The 18,176-nt window shown below is 38.2% G+C and overlaps 1 protein-coding gene and 1 long non-coding RNA gene across 2 annotated transcripts; one reads left to right on the top strand and one right to left on the bottom strand.

The window, feature by feature from the left end:
* The first annotated feature begins 8,370 nt into the window (after positions 1-8,370).
* LOC107787130 (kinesin-like protein KIN-7F) lies at positions 8,371-16,734 on the top strand. Its single transcript, XM_075234280.1, has 13 exons — positions 8,371-8,906; positions 9,063-9,152; positions 9,245-9,345; positions 9,425-9,538; positions 9,628-9,709; positions 9,780-9,847; positions 9,928-9,993; positions 10,091-10,215; positions 10,459-10,795; positions 11,341-11,436; positions 11,526-12,626; positions 12,735-13,054; positions 13,487-16,734. The coding sequence occupies exons 1-13, from the start codon at positions 8,705-8,707 to the stop codon at positions 13,797-13,799; spliced, it is 3,015 nt and encodes a 1,004-aa protein (XP_075090381.1). The 5' UTR covers positions 8,371-8,704; the 3' UTR covers positions 13,800-16,734.
* LOC142171543 (uncharacterized) lies at positions 9,810-16,954 on the bottom strand. The gene is made up of 7 exons (XR_012701185.1): positions 16,743-16,954; positions 13,324-13,496; positions 12,429-13,099; positions 11,980-12,035; positions 11,544-11,745; positions 10,400-10,565; positions 9,810-10,189 (listed from the first exon to the last, which is right to left on the bottom strand). It is a non-coding gene; the product is annotated as an uncharacterized LOC142171543 (long non-coding RNA).
* Positions 16,955-18,176: the final 1,222 nt, after the last annotated feature.

Here is an 18,176-nt window from a genome sequence, read left to right as displayed (position 1 = left end):
ATATCGGTCGACTCCTGAATACCCTCATAAGACCGATCCTCCAATATGACAGCCTCTCGAATCATGGCATCCGAAATTTGAGGGGATCCGCCATTGTCAACTATCCCGAACTCATCCCTTGAAATATCTTCTACTGCCCGAGAATACTCACCCTCGGGATCCCTTTCAATCATATTAGCTCGAGAAGGGATAATCTCGGCTTCTTCTTGTTCTAGGATTATGGCCAAGGTTCCCTGATTTGCTTCCACCAAATTGGAAGACTGTTGAATCACAACATTAGCCCGTACGCATGCTAAATTCTCCTCTCCTTAGTGTGGCTCATCCCTTAAATGGTGGGCCACTTCCGAAGACATAACATAGAGCCCCTCTTCGGCTTTCGAGATCTCTTAGCCGGTTTATTCTTTTTCGAGCTCGGGGAGCCCGATACGTCTTTTCTCTTCCTTTCCTTTACCTGCTTCAGGGCAGGAACTTCTTCGCCACCAGATGGGGGCCTCATGACTACATCTTTCCCGAGTCCTACAAAAGGGAAAATGAAGATTTACCATACAAACCGATGAAGAGACCAACAACAACAATAACCCAGTAAAATCTCACTAATGGGGTCTGGGGAGGGTAATGTGTACGCACACCTTACCCTACCCCGAAGGAGTAGAGAGGCTGTTTCCGAAAGACCCTCGGTTCAAAAAACAAAAAAGACAAAAGAACAAAAAGGGAGACAATATTAGTATCACAACAACAATCATAGGATAAATATGAACACAATGAAATCCAGAAGAAAGATGCAAAGCAAAGGGAGACAATATTAGTAAATATTAATATCACCACAACAGTCATAAAAAATAGGAACACTATGAAATCTAGAAGAAAGATGCAAAGCAAAAGCGATAGCTAGTAAATATGACATGCACTGAAAAGTGAAATAGTAAGCCACAACATTCCCACTAGCTATCTTAGACAAACATCCTACATGGCTAGTCCCACCATGGTACGAAGTAAGGCACGACTCAACTACCTCCTAACCTACAACCCTAGTACTCGACCTCCACATCTTCCTATCAAGTGTCATGTCCTCGGAAATCTGGAGCCTCGCCATATCCTGCATGATCACCTCTCCCCAATACTTCTTAGGTCGCCCTCTACCTCTTCTCGTGTCCTCCGCAACTAGCTGCTCACACCTCCGTACCGGAGCATCTAGGCTTCTCCTTTGAACATGTCTGAACCATCTAAGACTCGCTTCCCGCATCTTGTCATCAATGGGATCCACATGCACCTTCTCCCGAATATCATCATTCCTAATCTTATCTATCCTAGTGTGCCCGCATATCCACCGCAACATCCTCATTTCTGCTACTTTCATCCTCTGGATATGTGAGTTCTTAACGGGCCAACATTCAGCCCCATACATCATGGCCGGTCTAACCACCACTTTATAAAACTTACCTTTGAGTATCGGTGGCACTCTCTTGTCATACATGACTCCAAATTCTAACCTCCACTTCATCCATCCTACCTCAATACGGTGTGTGACATCCTTATCGATCTCCCCTCCCCCGTGGATAACCGAACCAAGGTACATGAAGCTTCCTTTACTCGGGATGACCTACGAATCAAGCCTCACGCCTACTTCCCCTGGCTCAGCGCTGAACTTACACTCTAGGTATTCCGTCTTCGTCCTGCTCAGCTTGAAACCCTTAGACTCAAGAGCCTGTCTCCAAACCTCCAACTCTCGTTAACACCGGCTCGCGACTCATCAATCAGAACTATGTCATCGGCGAATAGCATGCACCATGGCACATTCCCTTGAATATGGTGTGTTAACGCATCCATCACCAGGGCGAATAAGAACGGACTGAGCGCAGAACCTTGGTGTAACCCCATTACAACCGGAAAATGCTCAGAGTCGCCTCCTACTATCCTAACCCGAGTCTTAGCCCCATCATACATGTCCTTGATCGCCATAATGTAGGGAACCGACACACTTTTTGCCTCCAGGCATCTCCAGAGAATTTCTCTAGGAACCTTGTCATACGCTTTCTCTAGGTCAATAAACACCATGTGCAGATCCTTCTTCCTCTCTCTATATAGTTCCACCAACCTTCTAACAAGGTGTATAGCATCTGTAGTCGAACGACCCGGCATGAACCCAAACTGGTTGTTGGATACAGACACTGTCATCCTCACCCTCGCTTCAACCACTCTCTCCCACACTTTCATGGTATGACTCAGTAATTTGATACCCATATAATTGTTATAACTCTGGATATCACCTTTGTTATTATACAATGGAACCATCGTACTCCACCTCCACTCATCTGCAATCCTTTTCCCCTTAAAAATAATATTAAACAACCTAGTCAACCACTCCAAACCTGCTCTCCCCACACACTTTAAAAATTCCACCGGAATCTCATCTGGCCAGGTCGCTCTGGCCCTACTCATCTTACGCATAGCTCTCACGACCTCCTCAACCTCGATACGCCTACAGTACCCAAAGTCACGGTGACACTCAGAATGCTCCAATTCGCCTAACACAATATCTCGATCCCCTTCTTCATTCAGAAGTTTATGAAAGTAAGTCTGACATCTCCTCCTAATATGGGCATCTTCCATCAATACTCTAACATCTTCGTCCTTGATGCATCTCACTTGGTCCAAATCCCGAGCCTTCCTCTCTCTCAACTTGGCCAGCCGGAATAACTTTTTCTCCCCACCTTTTCCCCCAAATTCCTCGTACATACGACCATAAGCCACAGTCATAGCCTCTGTGACCGCCAGCTTAGCCTCCTTCCCCCCTCTTCCGAAAGTTAGATTTTGCAATCACCAACCCAAAAGCCTTAGTGAAGTCCAACAACAATGTACCTCCTCCATTCCTCTCCCCAAAACCGAAGCCTCCATGTACCTCGCCTGTAATGAACCAAACGGTCATTTTTAACTTTTAGAACCCCGTTCCCTAAAATAAAATTTCCCGTAGGTGCTTGTAATGATTTATGACTTGCGGGGATGGTTGGTTCGGGATTTGGAAGTGTTTGAGGTAAAACCGGAACACTTGGTTCCTTAAGTTGGCCTTAAAGTGTTAAGTTTGACTTCGGTCAACATTTTGAGAAAACGACCCCGGAATAGAATTTTGATGATTCCAACAGCTCTGTATGGTGATTTTGGACTTAGGAGCGTGCTCGGAATTTTATTTGAAAGTCCGTAGTTAAATTAGGCTTGAAATGACTAAAAACAAGAATTTAAGTTTGGAAGTTTGACCGATGAGTTGACTTTTTGATACCGGAATCGGAATCCAGTTCTGAAATTGTTATAGCTCTGTTATGTCATTTATGACTTGTGTGTAAAATTGGAGGTCAATCGGAGTTGATTTGATAGGTTCCGACATCGAATGTAGAAGTTGAAAACTCTTAGTTTCATTAAGCTTGAATTTGGGTATGATTCATGATATTAGCGTTGTTTGATGTGATTTAGAGGTTTGACTAAGTTCGTATGATATTTTAGGACTTGTTGGTATATTTGGTTGAGGTCCCGAGGGCCTCAGGTGTGTTTCGGATGGTTAACGGATGAAAAATTGGACTTAAAAGCTGCTGCAATTTTCCCTTCTGCTGTATATTATGGGCTGTGATCGAGCCCCAGATCGAACCCAGATATCGAGCCCACGATCGAGGCCTGAGTCGAAGCTAGGGACGAGGCTCAGTATCGAAGCCACGATCGAAGGTCCAGCTCGAGGACATGATCAAAGGTAAGGCTCGAGGGCTAGGATCGAGACCCATGCTCGATGCCCTCATCGAAGGCTCAACCTCGACGCCCTGATCGAGGCCATGACCGAGGTCCAGGCTCGAGCTTGTGATCGAAGCCGCGATCGAGGTCCCGTTCGAGGATCAGTTCCAAAGGCTACTGGGCAGTTTTATAAAAAGAGGACATTCGTCCTATTTGCCATTTTTGACGAACTTGAGCTTGAGCAGAGGCGACTTTTGTCAGATTTTCAAGGAAAAGACATTGGGGGTAAGTGATTCTAACTTGGATTTCGTCTATGAACATAAATATATCATTGTTTTCACAATTTAATTAGTGTTTTGAGATTTAAATTTGGAAAAATTTAGAAATCTCATAGAAACGAAATTTTGAGATTTTGGTATCGATTCAGAGTCGGATTTGAGTGAAACTAGTATGGTTGGACTCGTAATTGAATGGGTTGTCGGATTTCATAACTTTTGCCGGATTCCGAGATTTGGGCCCCGCGGGCGAATTTTTAATTAATTTCAGAATTTTTATTAAAAATGTAGTATTTCCTTATAAAATTTATTTCCTATAAATTTTAGTGATTGTATCGAATTATTTTGGCTAGATTAGAGCCAGACAGAGTTGGATAATCGTGGAAAAGGCAAAATTGTGGATTAAATTGGAGCAAGACGAGGTAAGTCTCTTGTCTAACCTTGTGAGGGGGAATTTACCTCATAGGTGATTACAATTAAATAATTGTTGCTAATTATGGGGGGAGGTGGGGCTACGTACGCACGTGGTGACGAAAGTTCGTACGTAGCTACTATTAATGCTAAAGTCCGGGTAGTTTAGGACTCAAAGCATGCCTTACTTGTGTAAATTGTATTCTTTGATTTATTTATATTAATTGATATCTATATGAATATATTGTGGATTGTTAGATAAAGATATTAAAGGATGGAAATCTAATAGGCTTCATTGTTTGTTTTAATCAATTAATTGTTAAAAGAAATTGTTCTCCTCCCAAATTTATCTTATAATAAATATACTCTCCTTCCGGAGGCACATAAGAAAATGTCCTCCTTTCTTGTGGAGCGGGCCGAACGCCTCGGCAGGATAGATGCATCTATGGATCGCGTCGCACGTCCCTTGGCAGTGTACACGACACTCTGGATCGGGCCGTACGTCCTCGGCAGAAATCGTGCTTAATAATAATAATTACACGATACTTTAATAATTTATTTCAGCTTGTGAAGCTAATTAATAAATTAAAAAATCCTTGGAATTTAATGAATTATTATTCTTGCTTGTTTAGGAATTAATTGTTACTCCTGTAAATGAGATTTAATTGATAAATTGGAATTTATTTGAATTGAAGGAATTTAATTAATATATTTAGAATTGTTACATTTGAAGGAATTTGATTATTTCTGTTGATTAAATAAATTATTGTAAATTCTGTAAATCATGCCGATTTAAATATCCTAGTTTTATTTCAGTTATCTTCTATATATATATATATATATACTATATATACATCTTATATACTATATATATTCGATATTAAATATTGAATATTAAAATTTAGGTCACAATTCTATAATAAAATTTACAAAGCATTGTCTTAGATATTTTTTTAACATCCTTTTGTCTCTAATATCTTTTTTTTTTTTTTAAATGGTGGGCCCACTTAGCCCGTTTAGCCCGCGGGCCGGGACAGTTTAGCCCAGGACCAAACGGTCCCGGTCCCTACAAAAAGTCCGTTTGGCCTGTTTAATTTGGGACCGGGACCATTTGGACCGGCCCACTTAGCCCGTTTAGGCCCGGGAGCGGCCCACTTGCCAGCCATAGTTCCGGCATTCGAGCTACGACTGTGATAAGAAAAGAAAAATGGATCAACAAAATAAAAGGGAATCACAAAATCAAAACGGGCAAAGAGAAATGTTTACTCACGGCTCATATTCCATTTCTCGGGAAATGGCAAGTCATCGGCAGGGATCAGGTCCGAGGTTTTGATTCGAACAAAACGACCCATCCAACCCCGATCCTGAGTCTCGTCTATGCTCGAGAATGGCGCTTTGGTTGCTCGGCAAGCAAGCTTGATCAACCTTCCTCGATAAAGTCAGGTACTGTAAAGGCGCATAAGATGAACGAGGGTGAAGATATGCCCCTCGACCATGCTCGAGAAAAATCGAAGAAGTATCACTATCCTCCAAAAGGAATGTTGGATTTGGCCGAGGATCACATCGTACCTCTTACAAAAGGCAACAATAACAGGATCTAGAGGTCCCAACGTGAAAGGATAAGTGTAAACACTTAAGAACCCTTCGATGTGGGTAGTAATTGATTGATCAGGCGATGGGATTACTACGAGTTTATTATCCCAGTTGCATTCTTGTATGACTTTATCGAGAACTTTTTCGGTAATTGAACATTGGTACCTCGACATCGGCTCACACCGACCCGATATCGGAGAAGGCTTTTCAATTTTAAAATCACTTATAGTCGAACACCCTACAGGAACGAATTCATCAGGGCGGGGATCTTCCACATCCTCTCCACCAGCAGGTCGAGATGAAGAAACGGTCTCTTTTTGCGGAACATTTTTAGACGTTTTTGCCATTTAAAATTTCGTGAACAAAGAACGGGAGTATTTGGTGTTTTAAGAAAGAGTTTGCAGTAAAACTCACAGATTTGCTGGCAGAAAACTCAGAAAAGACGAAAAGGAACTTAGAAAATTTGGAAGATTGAAGACGTAAAAGTGATGAATGGTGGAAGGAAAGGCTATTTATAGATTGAAGCAATGACGGTTCAATATCAGTGGTGGCCGACCACCGTCTGACACATTAAATGCCTTGGTAAAACCGAACCGATGGGACAGTTATCACATGTGTCATGGTCGGGATCGATGTAAACATCAACATATATCTGATCGAGCTGTTGGGAAATCATATCGTTTCTCGCCACATCCTTTTTCGAGAAACGAGGGGACTATCTGTGTGCGGTCAAAATCGATTGAGTCAGTCGTACGGACTGGTCGAGACGATAATGTTTCGATCAAAGGGTATCTACATGACAAGCTCGGTCGAGGTCCAAAGTAAGGGCGTCGAGCTTCGAGCTCCAAGACCGATCAATGACAAGCTCAGTATCATTATCGAGCTCATATCCAAATCGAACTACGAGGCAAAGCGGAGATTATCGAAGATGCATAGACCGACCAACACTCACCCCGAATATCGAGACTCCAAGTCAGAATCGAGCTCGAACCAAGGCCGAGGGCTTGATCCAATACCAAGCTCGAGCCAGTATCGAGCTCGCAGACAAGAGTCGTTGCAACCGCACTATGTGAGAGAATCTTGACGGAAATCGAGGAAAAAATAATTCATAGTGGGTCCTCCACTATATATTTTTATTATTATAGATAAAGTAAGATCCCTCTAATATAATAGGGGGATGTTAACACATTTAAGAGGAGTACGTTGCCTTGTTCATCAACATTTCCTTTTTCTCTGCCATATATTTCATTCCATTTGTCAAATATAGAGATTTTTACATTTCACTCTACAATTTGTATCAAGTAATATCATGTGTCCTTAAAATCATACAAAAATTTAACTCTATCCAATTTTTCAGGTAAACAGAAATAATAAAGAAAAGAAGAAGCTGACGGCAACCCTAAGCCATTCTAATGTTAGGTTATTATAACTTCTTTTTTAATTCTTTTATTTGTTTAAAATTGGACACATAATAGACCTTAGTTTTGTCTTCTATTAACTTAATTATACTAGGTGTAAACATCCAGTGAGGGTAAGTTTTTGCCGTCCAATTTGTCCCAAAGGACTTTTGCATCTTATACATAATTTTGGGGTCACAATTGAAGTTATACCCACTTTGCAAAAAAATTGCAAGTCTACCCACTTTACGATCAACTGAAGTATTATCGGGTCTTAAGTAAAAAAAAATTAGTCTGAATTGAAAAAATTGCACTTCATATGCATTTAAGGCCAAATAGGTCTGAAGTACAACCAATGATTTCATGCACTTAAGGACAATAAGTCTGAAATAAAAAGAAAGCTTAAATTTTGCTGCATAAACACAAATATTTATATACAACAGAAAGAAGAAAACACACAGGAAACCAACAAGAACAGAAAATTTTCACTTTTTTCGAAAAATTTCATGAAAAGAAAAGAACATAAATATCCTAGATTTTTTTTTTTTTTTTACCATTTTCGAAATTTTTTCACTTTTCGAAATTTGTGTTTGGCCATAAAATTTTCAAATTTCACTTGAACATGAATTTCGGATTTTTTCGAAAATTTTAAAAACTCCAAAAAGTTTTTTTTCAAAATTTTCACTCAGATCATTCACAAAAATTCAAAAACAACCCAAAATTATATTAATATCCAAATACAACTCTAATTTTCAAATACGATTTTCACTTGATTTTTTTTTATTTTTTTTTTGGGAATTTTAATTCTTATGTCCAAACGCCCACTAGGACTGCTAAATTTTCTCTTTGCCAGCCTCAACCAAACGAGGAAAAACATAAAATACCGATTTTTTTTTTACCTTTTTTATATTTATGCTTTGATTCTCAAATCCAATTCTCAACTGTCTTTTATATCCATTTTTTTCTCTTTCTCTCTTATGTCTCATTTCCAAACAGAAAGAGAGAGAAAAGTCTCTCTTTTTCAAAAATATCATACATCATCTTTCTCTGAAAACAACCCAGAAAAGAAGAGGAAAAAAAATTCTTGATCCTTTTAACTATTATCAACAATATTGTTACGTACAATGCATGGCAAATACTGACAAGATTGTAAATTGAACCATAGTTATCAAAAGAAAACACATCCAGTAGTTTCTGCAAATGCATGTAACATACTAATATATTGATCCTTCTCTTCTATTTGAAGAATGAAATGCCAAGGAAATTAAATGGGATTTTTTTTGGCTTAAACATTCTCTGTATAATTTGAGGAGAATGGAAAAAATGGAGGGCGGGGAGGAGGTGATGCAGGGGCCTGAAGAGAGGATTTTTGTATCGGTGAGGCTAAGGCCATTGAATGAGAAAGAGAGAAATGATGTTTCAGATTGGGAATGTGTCAATAACACAACAATTATTTACAAGAATGTTAGCCTTTCACCATCAGAACGCTTAATTTATCCCTCTGCATATACGTTTGGTAAGTCTTCACATTTGATTGTTGTAAAAATGGTTCCAAATGTGTTTATTTATGTAAAAAGTATATTTTAGTGAATTTACATTGGAAGATCGTTTTCTAGATCATTTTTCAGTATTTGGACATTATTGTGTTATCGGTTTATGATTTTGTTTGTAGACAGGGTATTTAGCAGTGATTGCTCTACAAGACAGGTCTATGAAGAAGCAGCTAAAGAAGTTGCTCTTTCAGTTGTCAAGGGATTCAATTGTGAGTGCATCTGCTTTTACTTTTTGAAATTTCTGAACACAAGTCCATGTCCTGTTGTATTATTGATCTAAAGTAATTTATGTATCAACTAGCAAGTATTTTTGCCTATGGCCAAACCAGCAGTGGAAAGACCTACACTATGACTGGAATAACTGAATATGCCATTGCAGATATCTACGAATACGTACAGAAGGTAACTACTTCATGATCAATTGTTTGTTGTCTGTTTAACCAGGAGTTTTTGCTTATCAAATTATATTACTTGTATGTAGCACAAAGAGAGAGACTTTATTTTGAAGTTTTCTGCTATGGAGATATACAATGAATCTGTCGGAGATCTCCTTAGTGAAGATAGCGCTCCACTTAAACTTCTTGACGATCCAGAGGTTAATTTGCTTCACTGATCAACAAAATATTACTGCTTGTTTTTGTATATCTTTTCCCCGTCTTAAATCATGCCGATCAATTTCAACAGAGAGGGACTGTTGTTGAGAAACTCACAGAGGAAACATTGAGGGACTGGGGCCATGTGATTCAGCTACTTTCTATTTGTGAAGGTAACAGAATGAATAGCTTTTTTTGGTATATAATTAACCATGGTCTTGAGTTCACAATTAAATGTTGCAGCTCAGAGACAGATTAGGGAGACTGCCTTCAATGAAACAAGCTCCAGATCTCACCAAATCATCAGACTGGTGAAACAACTGAAATTTCTTGTCTACCATGCTATTGACCTTTTAATACAACTAGAAGTTTGAAGTATAATTTGTTGCAGACAATTGAAAGTTCTGCTCGTGAGCACTTAGGCGGGGACAACCTGGGTACCCTTTTAGCTACTGTGGTAAGAAAATGTATCTCCCATGAAGAGCAATTGATATATAGTGTGGTATTGCTATTATACCAAGGTAACTGCTGAATGTTTTTCCATTGAAACACAGAATTTTGTTGATTTGGCTGGAAGTGAGCGGGCATCTCAGTCGTTGTCAGCTGGTGCAAGACTGAAAGAAGGTTGTCACATAAATCGCAGCTTGCTGACCCTGGGCACTGTTATTCGTAAGCTAAGGTCGTTTTAAAGCAGCTCTACAAGAAGAGCTTTGCCTTCTGTGTTACATTATATAATCAGTTGCATGAAATGTGCCTAGGTCCTCTTAGCATTATTGCATTATTTTTATTATTTTCAATTCTGTTTTATTAATTCCTATGGCCTGCAAAATTTAAAACGGAAGCAAGATTTAAGCATGACATACCTCCTCTGATCAATGCCGACGATTGTAACTAATTCAAGTTGTTGTATAACTTAATGCAGCAAGGACAGGACTGGTCACATTCCTTTCCGAGATTCCAAGCTAACCCGGATATTACAGCCATCATTGAGTGGCAACGGTAGAACTGCCGTCATCTGTACAATGAGTCCTGCACGAAGTCATGTTGAGCAATCAAGAAATACTCTACTATTTGCAAGTTGTGCTAAGGAAGTAACTACTAACGCCCAAGCGAACGTAGCCATGTCAGATAAAGCATTGGTGAAGCATTTACAGAGGGAGTTAGCAAGGTTGGAAAGTGAGTTAAGGTATCCAAGGGCTTGTATATTCCCTTCAGATTACGAAGCGTTACTGCAAGAGAAGGACCTTCAAATACAACAGGTAACGCATTTTGATGATGATAAAAAGTATTTGCAAAATTGGAACCTCTTTCCTTTGTGACATCCGATTGTTTTACCGGGAAACTATGGCTTGTTTCCTTCTCATACCAAAGGAAGTGACTAATGTATCCTTGACACAGCAATTTTTACAATAGCAAGGAAAAAGCATACAAAAAGCTGGCCTAACATGTTAGTGTATCAACAAAAAGTAATCTGTTATTGGGAAGGCACAATTGTGGTACAAGCACAAATAAATATCATTATATGTGAAACTAAAAACAAAACAAATTGAAGGTCCAAAATTCACTGACGGAAGAATACAGATAACTGAGATTTTCAGCATGCAAGATTTGCCCTTATATATAGGATGATAATGGCTTTTATTCTTTTGCAAATGAAGCATATAATATTACCCCTGACATGCTATTTTGAGGTATCTCGCATCCTTATTGACTTAAATTAAGAGTTCAATTTCCTGATTATCTTACAAAAATGCACTACTGTTCGACGTCTTGAACCCTTGGTCAATTTTCCCGTCTTCTATAGCTGGAGAAGGAGATAAAGGACTTAATTTTGCAATGCGATATTGCTCAGAGTCAAGTTAAAGATCTGTTGAAACTGCTTGGAGATGATGTAATACAGGTATATAAAAGTTTACTAGACTCTACTTTCTTCCTCATTTATATATTTGCTTATTCTATGCTAAAAGGCACTTTGTACTTATTCTACAGGTTGGTCTAGGACACTACCCAAATTTGCGCGTGAAGAGATCACCAGATTTTCAAAGCCCAATGCAGCAGATTTCCATTTTGAGAGACACTCGTTACATAGATGTTGATGTTAGAACACGTTCAATTGGACATAGCAGGAGTAGCTCTGAAGATCAGATTATACACGTGCCGGAGTTTGAAGAAACCATCTTTCGCAACAATACATTTCCAATGCTATTACCTGGTAGTTCAAATTATAGCAAAAGTGATTCATGTCAGGGATGGGATGAAGTTGAAAAACAAAGTAATGAAACTTCTGAGGATCTATGTAAAGAAGTTCGCTGCATTGAAACAGAAGAATCGGGTGTGAAGGAAACACAAGAATCCAATTATTCATTTCCTGAACAAAATGGTGGCTTTCCAGCTTTACTAACCATTGTAAATGGGGAGAGAACAAATCAGGGAGCATTATTACCTCCAGACAATGGATACAGAAGATCGGTGACACCTCCACATAAGGAAAACGGGGAACTGAAACCATTGCCCTTTAAAGAAGACCAAGAATCAGTGTCATCATCATTTTTCGCGGAAGAAAGTAAATCCAATAGAGAATTGGTGTCACTTTTCTTAAGGGTTGACCAAGCCCTTGAATCACCAAAGTTCAAGGAAGAGAAAGAATTAACTTGTGTTCATTCCTTAAATGCTCCTCCAGAAAAGTTATCATCACAATGTGATTTCGATGATGATACATCATGCAATAGAAACTTGAAGTTACATAAAAGTAAAAGCTGCAAAGCTAGTATAATTACTGATCGATCTTCACCATGCTTAGAGGAATCCAACAGAAATAAAAGTACACCACCATCTGAAACAGCAAGAAGTTTAAATGCAAGACCTCAGGATTCAGAAATGGAAGTTTCTCACCTGAACTTTGGCTCTGATGTTAAGTGTTCAGGTAATGGTTCCATCTTCCATGCACATAGTGACTTCAATGTTGAGCTTGAAGTTCCAGAAAGGAAACCTTTAACTGATGAGGATGTCAATGATGCTGATGGTGCACGGGATGCAAGGACAAATGGAATGGATGGGCTTCAACATGAAATGGATGTCAAAGATTGTCATGTGAGTATCAGCCTTTTTCTTCTCCGTTTCACTCTGCCGTCTTATTAAGTTCCCCCTACCTCTTAAATCTTCTTTAATATGTGAGTGGTGTGTCCTCGTATGTTACAGGTTCAGGAGGCTGAACTAGAGCATAATAAACAGTCAAAAAGTGTGAGAGATGTTAGATTGGAGCCAGTAGAAGATGATTATAAAAGTCGTTACAGCTGGCCCTTAGAATTCAAGAGACTCCAAAAAGAGATTATTGAACTTTGGCATGCTTGCAATGTCTCCTTGGCACATAGAACCTACTTCTTCCTTCTTTTCCAAGGTGATTCCACAGATGCTATATATATGGAGGTTGAAATTAGAAGATTAACCTTCCTCAAGGACACATTTTCACGTGGAGAGAAAACCGTGGTCAATGGTAGGACTTTGTCACTGGAGGGAAGGTAATCTGCTTGCATCCATTTGAAAATTTACTCTATGGTCTTTCCCTGCGAAGAGATGTGTGTAAGCAGACATACATGTCGTATGGAAATGAATTGTTCATAAACCTCCATTTCTATCTTTATATTTACTCGCATAAAGTAAACAAAAAGCTCAACAGTTTGCTAATTGACAGAGTTTCTCATACTTTCCTCAATATACCATATACATCTATATGTTCCATGTCTGAACTTTGAAGGATGATATAGTTGATGTTTTCATGTGCACATACCCCTTAGTCTTTCTACCAATGTTACCAATATGCAGAGTACTAATGTACTTTCATGTATACAGCTGTCCAACAACTTTCTTCGACTTCTTTAGTCAATTCAGGCTTGTATTTGATCCGTGAATGTAAATGTGGTTTCATTAAGTCTTGTTTCATTGGAAAACAGCAAGAAAGATCTGCGAGAAGAGAGAAGGATGCTGAGCAAGCAAATGCAGAAAAAGTTAAGCGAAGCAGAACGAGACAGCCTATACCTTAAGTGGGGGATTGGGATCAATAGTAAAAGGAGGAGGTTACAATTGGCTCAGCGATTATGGACCAAGACAGATGATATGAACCACATTGCAGATAGTGCATACTTGGTAGCAAAGCTGGCTGGGTTGATGGAGCCAGGAAAAGGTCCTAAGGAGATGTTTGGACTTGATTTTCCAAATACAAGTAGAAATTACAGTTTCAAAACAGGCCTGAAATCTCTTTTGTGAGAGTATTGAGGAAGATCTTATGAGGAGATATTACTTGGTGAAGGCTGCCTTACATCTTCCAGCTCCATTTTCTTTGATGTTCTGATTTTAATATTAGTTGAGCCAATTTTCTCCAGTTTTTTCTTTTTTTTGCTTTATTCCCTTTTCTCACACTGATTGTAATGAGTTTTAGTTTTGTACAGGAGGCCCAAATTGATATTACTTGTTGAAGAATCTTTCACTAACTAGCTAATAGTCCTCTCCCATGAACAGAACTTTTACCAATTTCATCTTCTTCTTTTTTTTTTTTTTTTGAAAAGGTAAATGTTTTATTGATAGAAGGTACCAAGATGGTACAAGTTGTACAATAACAAAGGGAATGCACATCAGAACATAAAGATAATATCTACTGTCTGCCCCCTAGCAAGTCCAAGAAATCCATATACTCATTTGTGTTTCCAATAAGTATAAAGTTGGGAAACTGGTTCCTAAGCTCTCATTGCTTATCCATGTATCAGTCCAGAACCTGAACATCGCACCATTGCCTACTTCTAAACTGGTATGAGAAAAGAATTCATCCCATAACCTGGTTATGTTCTTCCAGACCCACCCTTTTGTGTGAGAGTAGCTAAACATGGTCTCCATCCCTCCCTTTACTCCATGAACAACTTCAATTATTTGCTTCCAAAAATCCTTATCTTCTGAACTATATTTCCATAGCCACTTGAAGAGCAAACTTTTGTTGTGCATTTTCAAGTCTCTAAGTCCCAGTCCTCCCCATTTTTTATCCCTTATAACCTCATCATTCAGAAAAATAATGCATCAGCTGCAGTTTCAAACTTCTAAGATCTCGTAAAATTAATAATGAAATCCACACTTGAGGTAAAATTAGCTAAGGAATTAGAGAAAATAATTAGGTAAAGAAATCACCTAGAAAAGATGCAATATATTAGGGTACTATCGAAAATTCCTAGCGGCTTATGTGCATAAGAAGCCCCCAACTAGCTTGGAATTGAGGTGTTGCTACACTGAGGAATTTAAACTACTGTTTTCTCTATCAAATAACTGAAAATGTTGAGAAAGTACCTAACACCAGCATCACCAACAATTCCAATAGCCATTCCAGCGGAAAGCCCCGCGAGACCACAAGCCAGATCAAAAGAAAGGTGTGCATATCCATCAAAAAGGTAATACGATTTGGTCTTACGTTAATTCCAGTGATGATAATTCACTTGTTATGGATTTTAGAAAAATACGCAAGAGTCTCTCAATTTTTTTATTAATAATAGGGCTTTAAATAGCCAAATAAATAAAGTAGTAGATTCGTCCTACAACTAAATTACTAAACTCTTATTATAATTAAAACTCTGAATCTTCTAGCAGACTCCTCCTAAAACTAAACAACTAATTATTCTATAAAACAATAGCAGTAACAGATGCAAAATACAACACTCCTCCTTGCTTCTGTTGCTGCAGTCTAAAAAAGGTCATCCTCAATTCCTTCTTCTGCTATTAGTGCTTGTGCATGAACATTTTTGAACTTGCACACTTTTGTAACATAACCTTTTTGTTTGTAATTTTCACATAATGTATCGGGTCTCCACCAATAAAATTTTTCGAAGTGTGTTTTCTTTTTTTAATATTTGCAATAAGGATAATCGACTTTTTCTTTTTGGTGTTTCGCATAAAAAATACCCTCAGTAACTTTGTCTTGTCTGAACGCCCTTCTTTGCTCTTGTGCTTGAAGAGCACTTATTAATTCTGCAACAGAGATGGTAGAGAGATCTTTAGACTCTTCCAGAGAGGAAATTTTGGATTTAAATCTCCCGGGAATTGTCACAAGAACTTTTTCAACTATCCTGTCATCTTTGAAATCCTCGTCAAGTAACCTGATTTTATTGACAATTAAAGAAATTCAGAATATTTAGCGATGATCTCATCATCTTGCATTCTAAGAGATTCAAAATCTCTTTTCAAATTTAAAATCTGATTTTGTCTGCCTCGTTCACTTCCTTGATGCTCTTGTTTAAGTGTTTCCCAAGCCTCTTTTGCTGTCTCACATGCAATGATTTTAGAGAAGATTGAATCTGCAACCGAATTTTGAATTATAATTTTGGCTTTGTATTTTTTGGTTTTCTCATCTAAATGAGCTTTGATTTGGGCAAGGGTAGGATTTGCATGAAGTGGTCGTATACGTTTGTCTTCCATTACAACTTCCCATAAGTCATAAGCTTGAAGATAATATTTCATCTTCATTGACCAAATGTGATAGTTTTCACCAGTAAAAGTTTGTGGGGTATTCAAAGAGAGACCGCTGCTTGCCATTGTTAAAAATTTGGTTAAAAATCGGTATGGGTAAAAATGCGTATGGTTTAAAAGTGGTTGAAATTGATTGTTTTTCAGCGAATTCAGAGATCTGTCAAGATCAATGGATGCTCTGATGCCACTGTTATGGATTTTAGAAAAATATGCAAGCAGCAAGAAGGTTGAAAATATGATTGAAAAACTGTCTCTCAAATTTTATTAATCATAGGGCTTTAAATAGCCAAATAAATAAAGTAGTAGACTCCTTCTACAACTAAATTACTAAATTCTTATTATAATTAAAATTATGAATCTTCTAGGATACTCCTCCTAAAACTAAACTAATTATTCTAGAAAACAGTAGCAGTAACAGATGCAAAATCCTACGCACTGCAATAATCAAACCATATATACCTAACACTCCAGCCATAACTACCGGCACAATTGACTTCATCACAAGCTCAGGCCTCATTACTCCCATGGACGCCACTCCCACCCCGCTCTTTGCTGTCCCATAAGCTGCTCACATACCTATATAACGATATCGAATTCCACTATTCCTCATGTATGTACTACGAGAGTCAACGTTATCTCATTTTTCAAATAAATTGAAAACCAAACCCTTAATTATCTGAGCAGAGAATGCAAGTTTGAGCTTACGGGAGAAAACGAGCGCAGCTGTGGCGCCGAGGAAACCGAAGAAGGGAGTAGTTTCATCGCCGCTGAAAGTTGACGACATTTTCTCCGACGGAGTTGAATAAATGATATGCTAAGAGAGTTGAGGAACTTCGCCGGCGACTTCTTCAGATCGGCGACGAGCTTTTGGAGTCACGACATCTTTCTCTGCGCACTATCAATTCCACGTTCTTTTTATTTTTTTTAGTTTGTATTCTTTTGTTTCTAAATCCACCATTAAATCTTGGATAAAATGGGCTTACTGTTCATGGGCCTGATCCGTTGGAAACGGGAAAATCATACGAAAAATGACATTGTATGGCTTCTCTCAAATATATAGACATAATCGAAAAATAGTCACAGTTTTAAAAGTTATCAAATTTAGTTACTTTTTTATGTAAAAATCTGGAAAAAATAACTCCCTTAAAAATCTGAAAAAATTTCAGCATATGAATTTTTTACATATAGGATTTCAGCATAATATGCTGAAATTTCATAATGTGTTGGAGTTCCAACATAATATACTGGAAGTTTATACGGAGGAGCTCCATAATCCAGCATATTATGCTTAAACTTTCCGTGTAAAATAACGATTATTTTTCAATGACTTTGCAAACGCTAACCATCTTCCGATTACCCTCATGAAAAATGGCTAGCCCATGCTATTTTAGCGTTGGAAACTAATCCATATTGGGCTTCCAGGGTTTGAACTGCCAAAATGACGTCTGAAATTTGAACGACTTCAGATATTCAGACGGAAGTTTAAAAACTTTTGCCCAGAAGTTTAACGTTTGAACTATATTATTATTTCAGGTCCGTTGTATGAAGAGAACTCCATCGTTCAAAATTCAGTTTATACAGATATTAGCAGAGTTCAATACTGAACGAAAATCATTCTAGCTAATCTAAGCCACTACATTCGACTTGCCATTATATTGGTCCACATCTATAGAATTATTAAAGTAGACTTCAGATTTTAGAATATTCTGAAATCTTGCTAAACTAGCTAAACTTGAGGAAGAGGTCCGGGAGTGTGATATGAAGTTTACCAAATACAATTTGGATATCTTGTGAAGTATGTTAATGCAATTTTCAGTACATCCTTTGACTTCATCTATTGTGGCATTTGTACAGTAGAAGAAATGATTTCTGAAATGGTGTTTTGGTGAAGATTTGGGATTAATGAGAGAGTGGAACTGCAAAGTTGTGGGTAAAATGGCTAAACATTAAATGCTTTAAATGTTTTGGATATTGTTTTAAATAGTGGTCCTAAAAGCGACTATATACTTAGTGCCATTTCTACGGATTAAACCATGTATTATTTTTCTCTTTAGGTCCAGTTTATTGTTTTGTGTTACAACTTGTAGTTTATGATCAAACACGTAGAGGTCAATGACAGATACTTATTTTATGAGACAT

The sequence above is a fragment of the Nicotiana tabacum genome, chromosome 17, assembly GCF_000715075.1.
Source record: "Nicotiana tabacum cultivar K326 chromosome 17, ASM71507v2, whole genome shotgun sequence".
Lineage (NCBI taxonomy): Eukaryota > Viridiplantae > Streptophyta > Magnoliopsida > Solanales > Solanaceae > Nicotiana > Nicotiana tabacum.
Note: the sequence above shows the minus strand (reverse complement) of the source record. Positions and strands in the feature narration are given on the sequence as shown.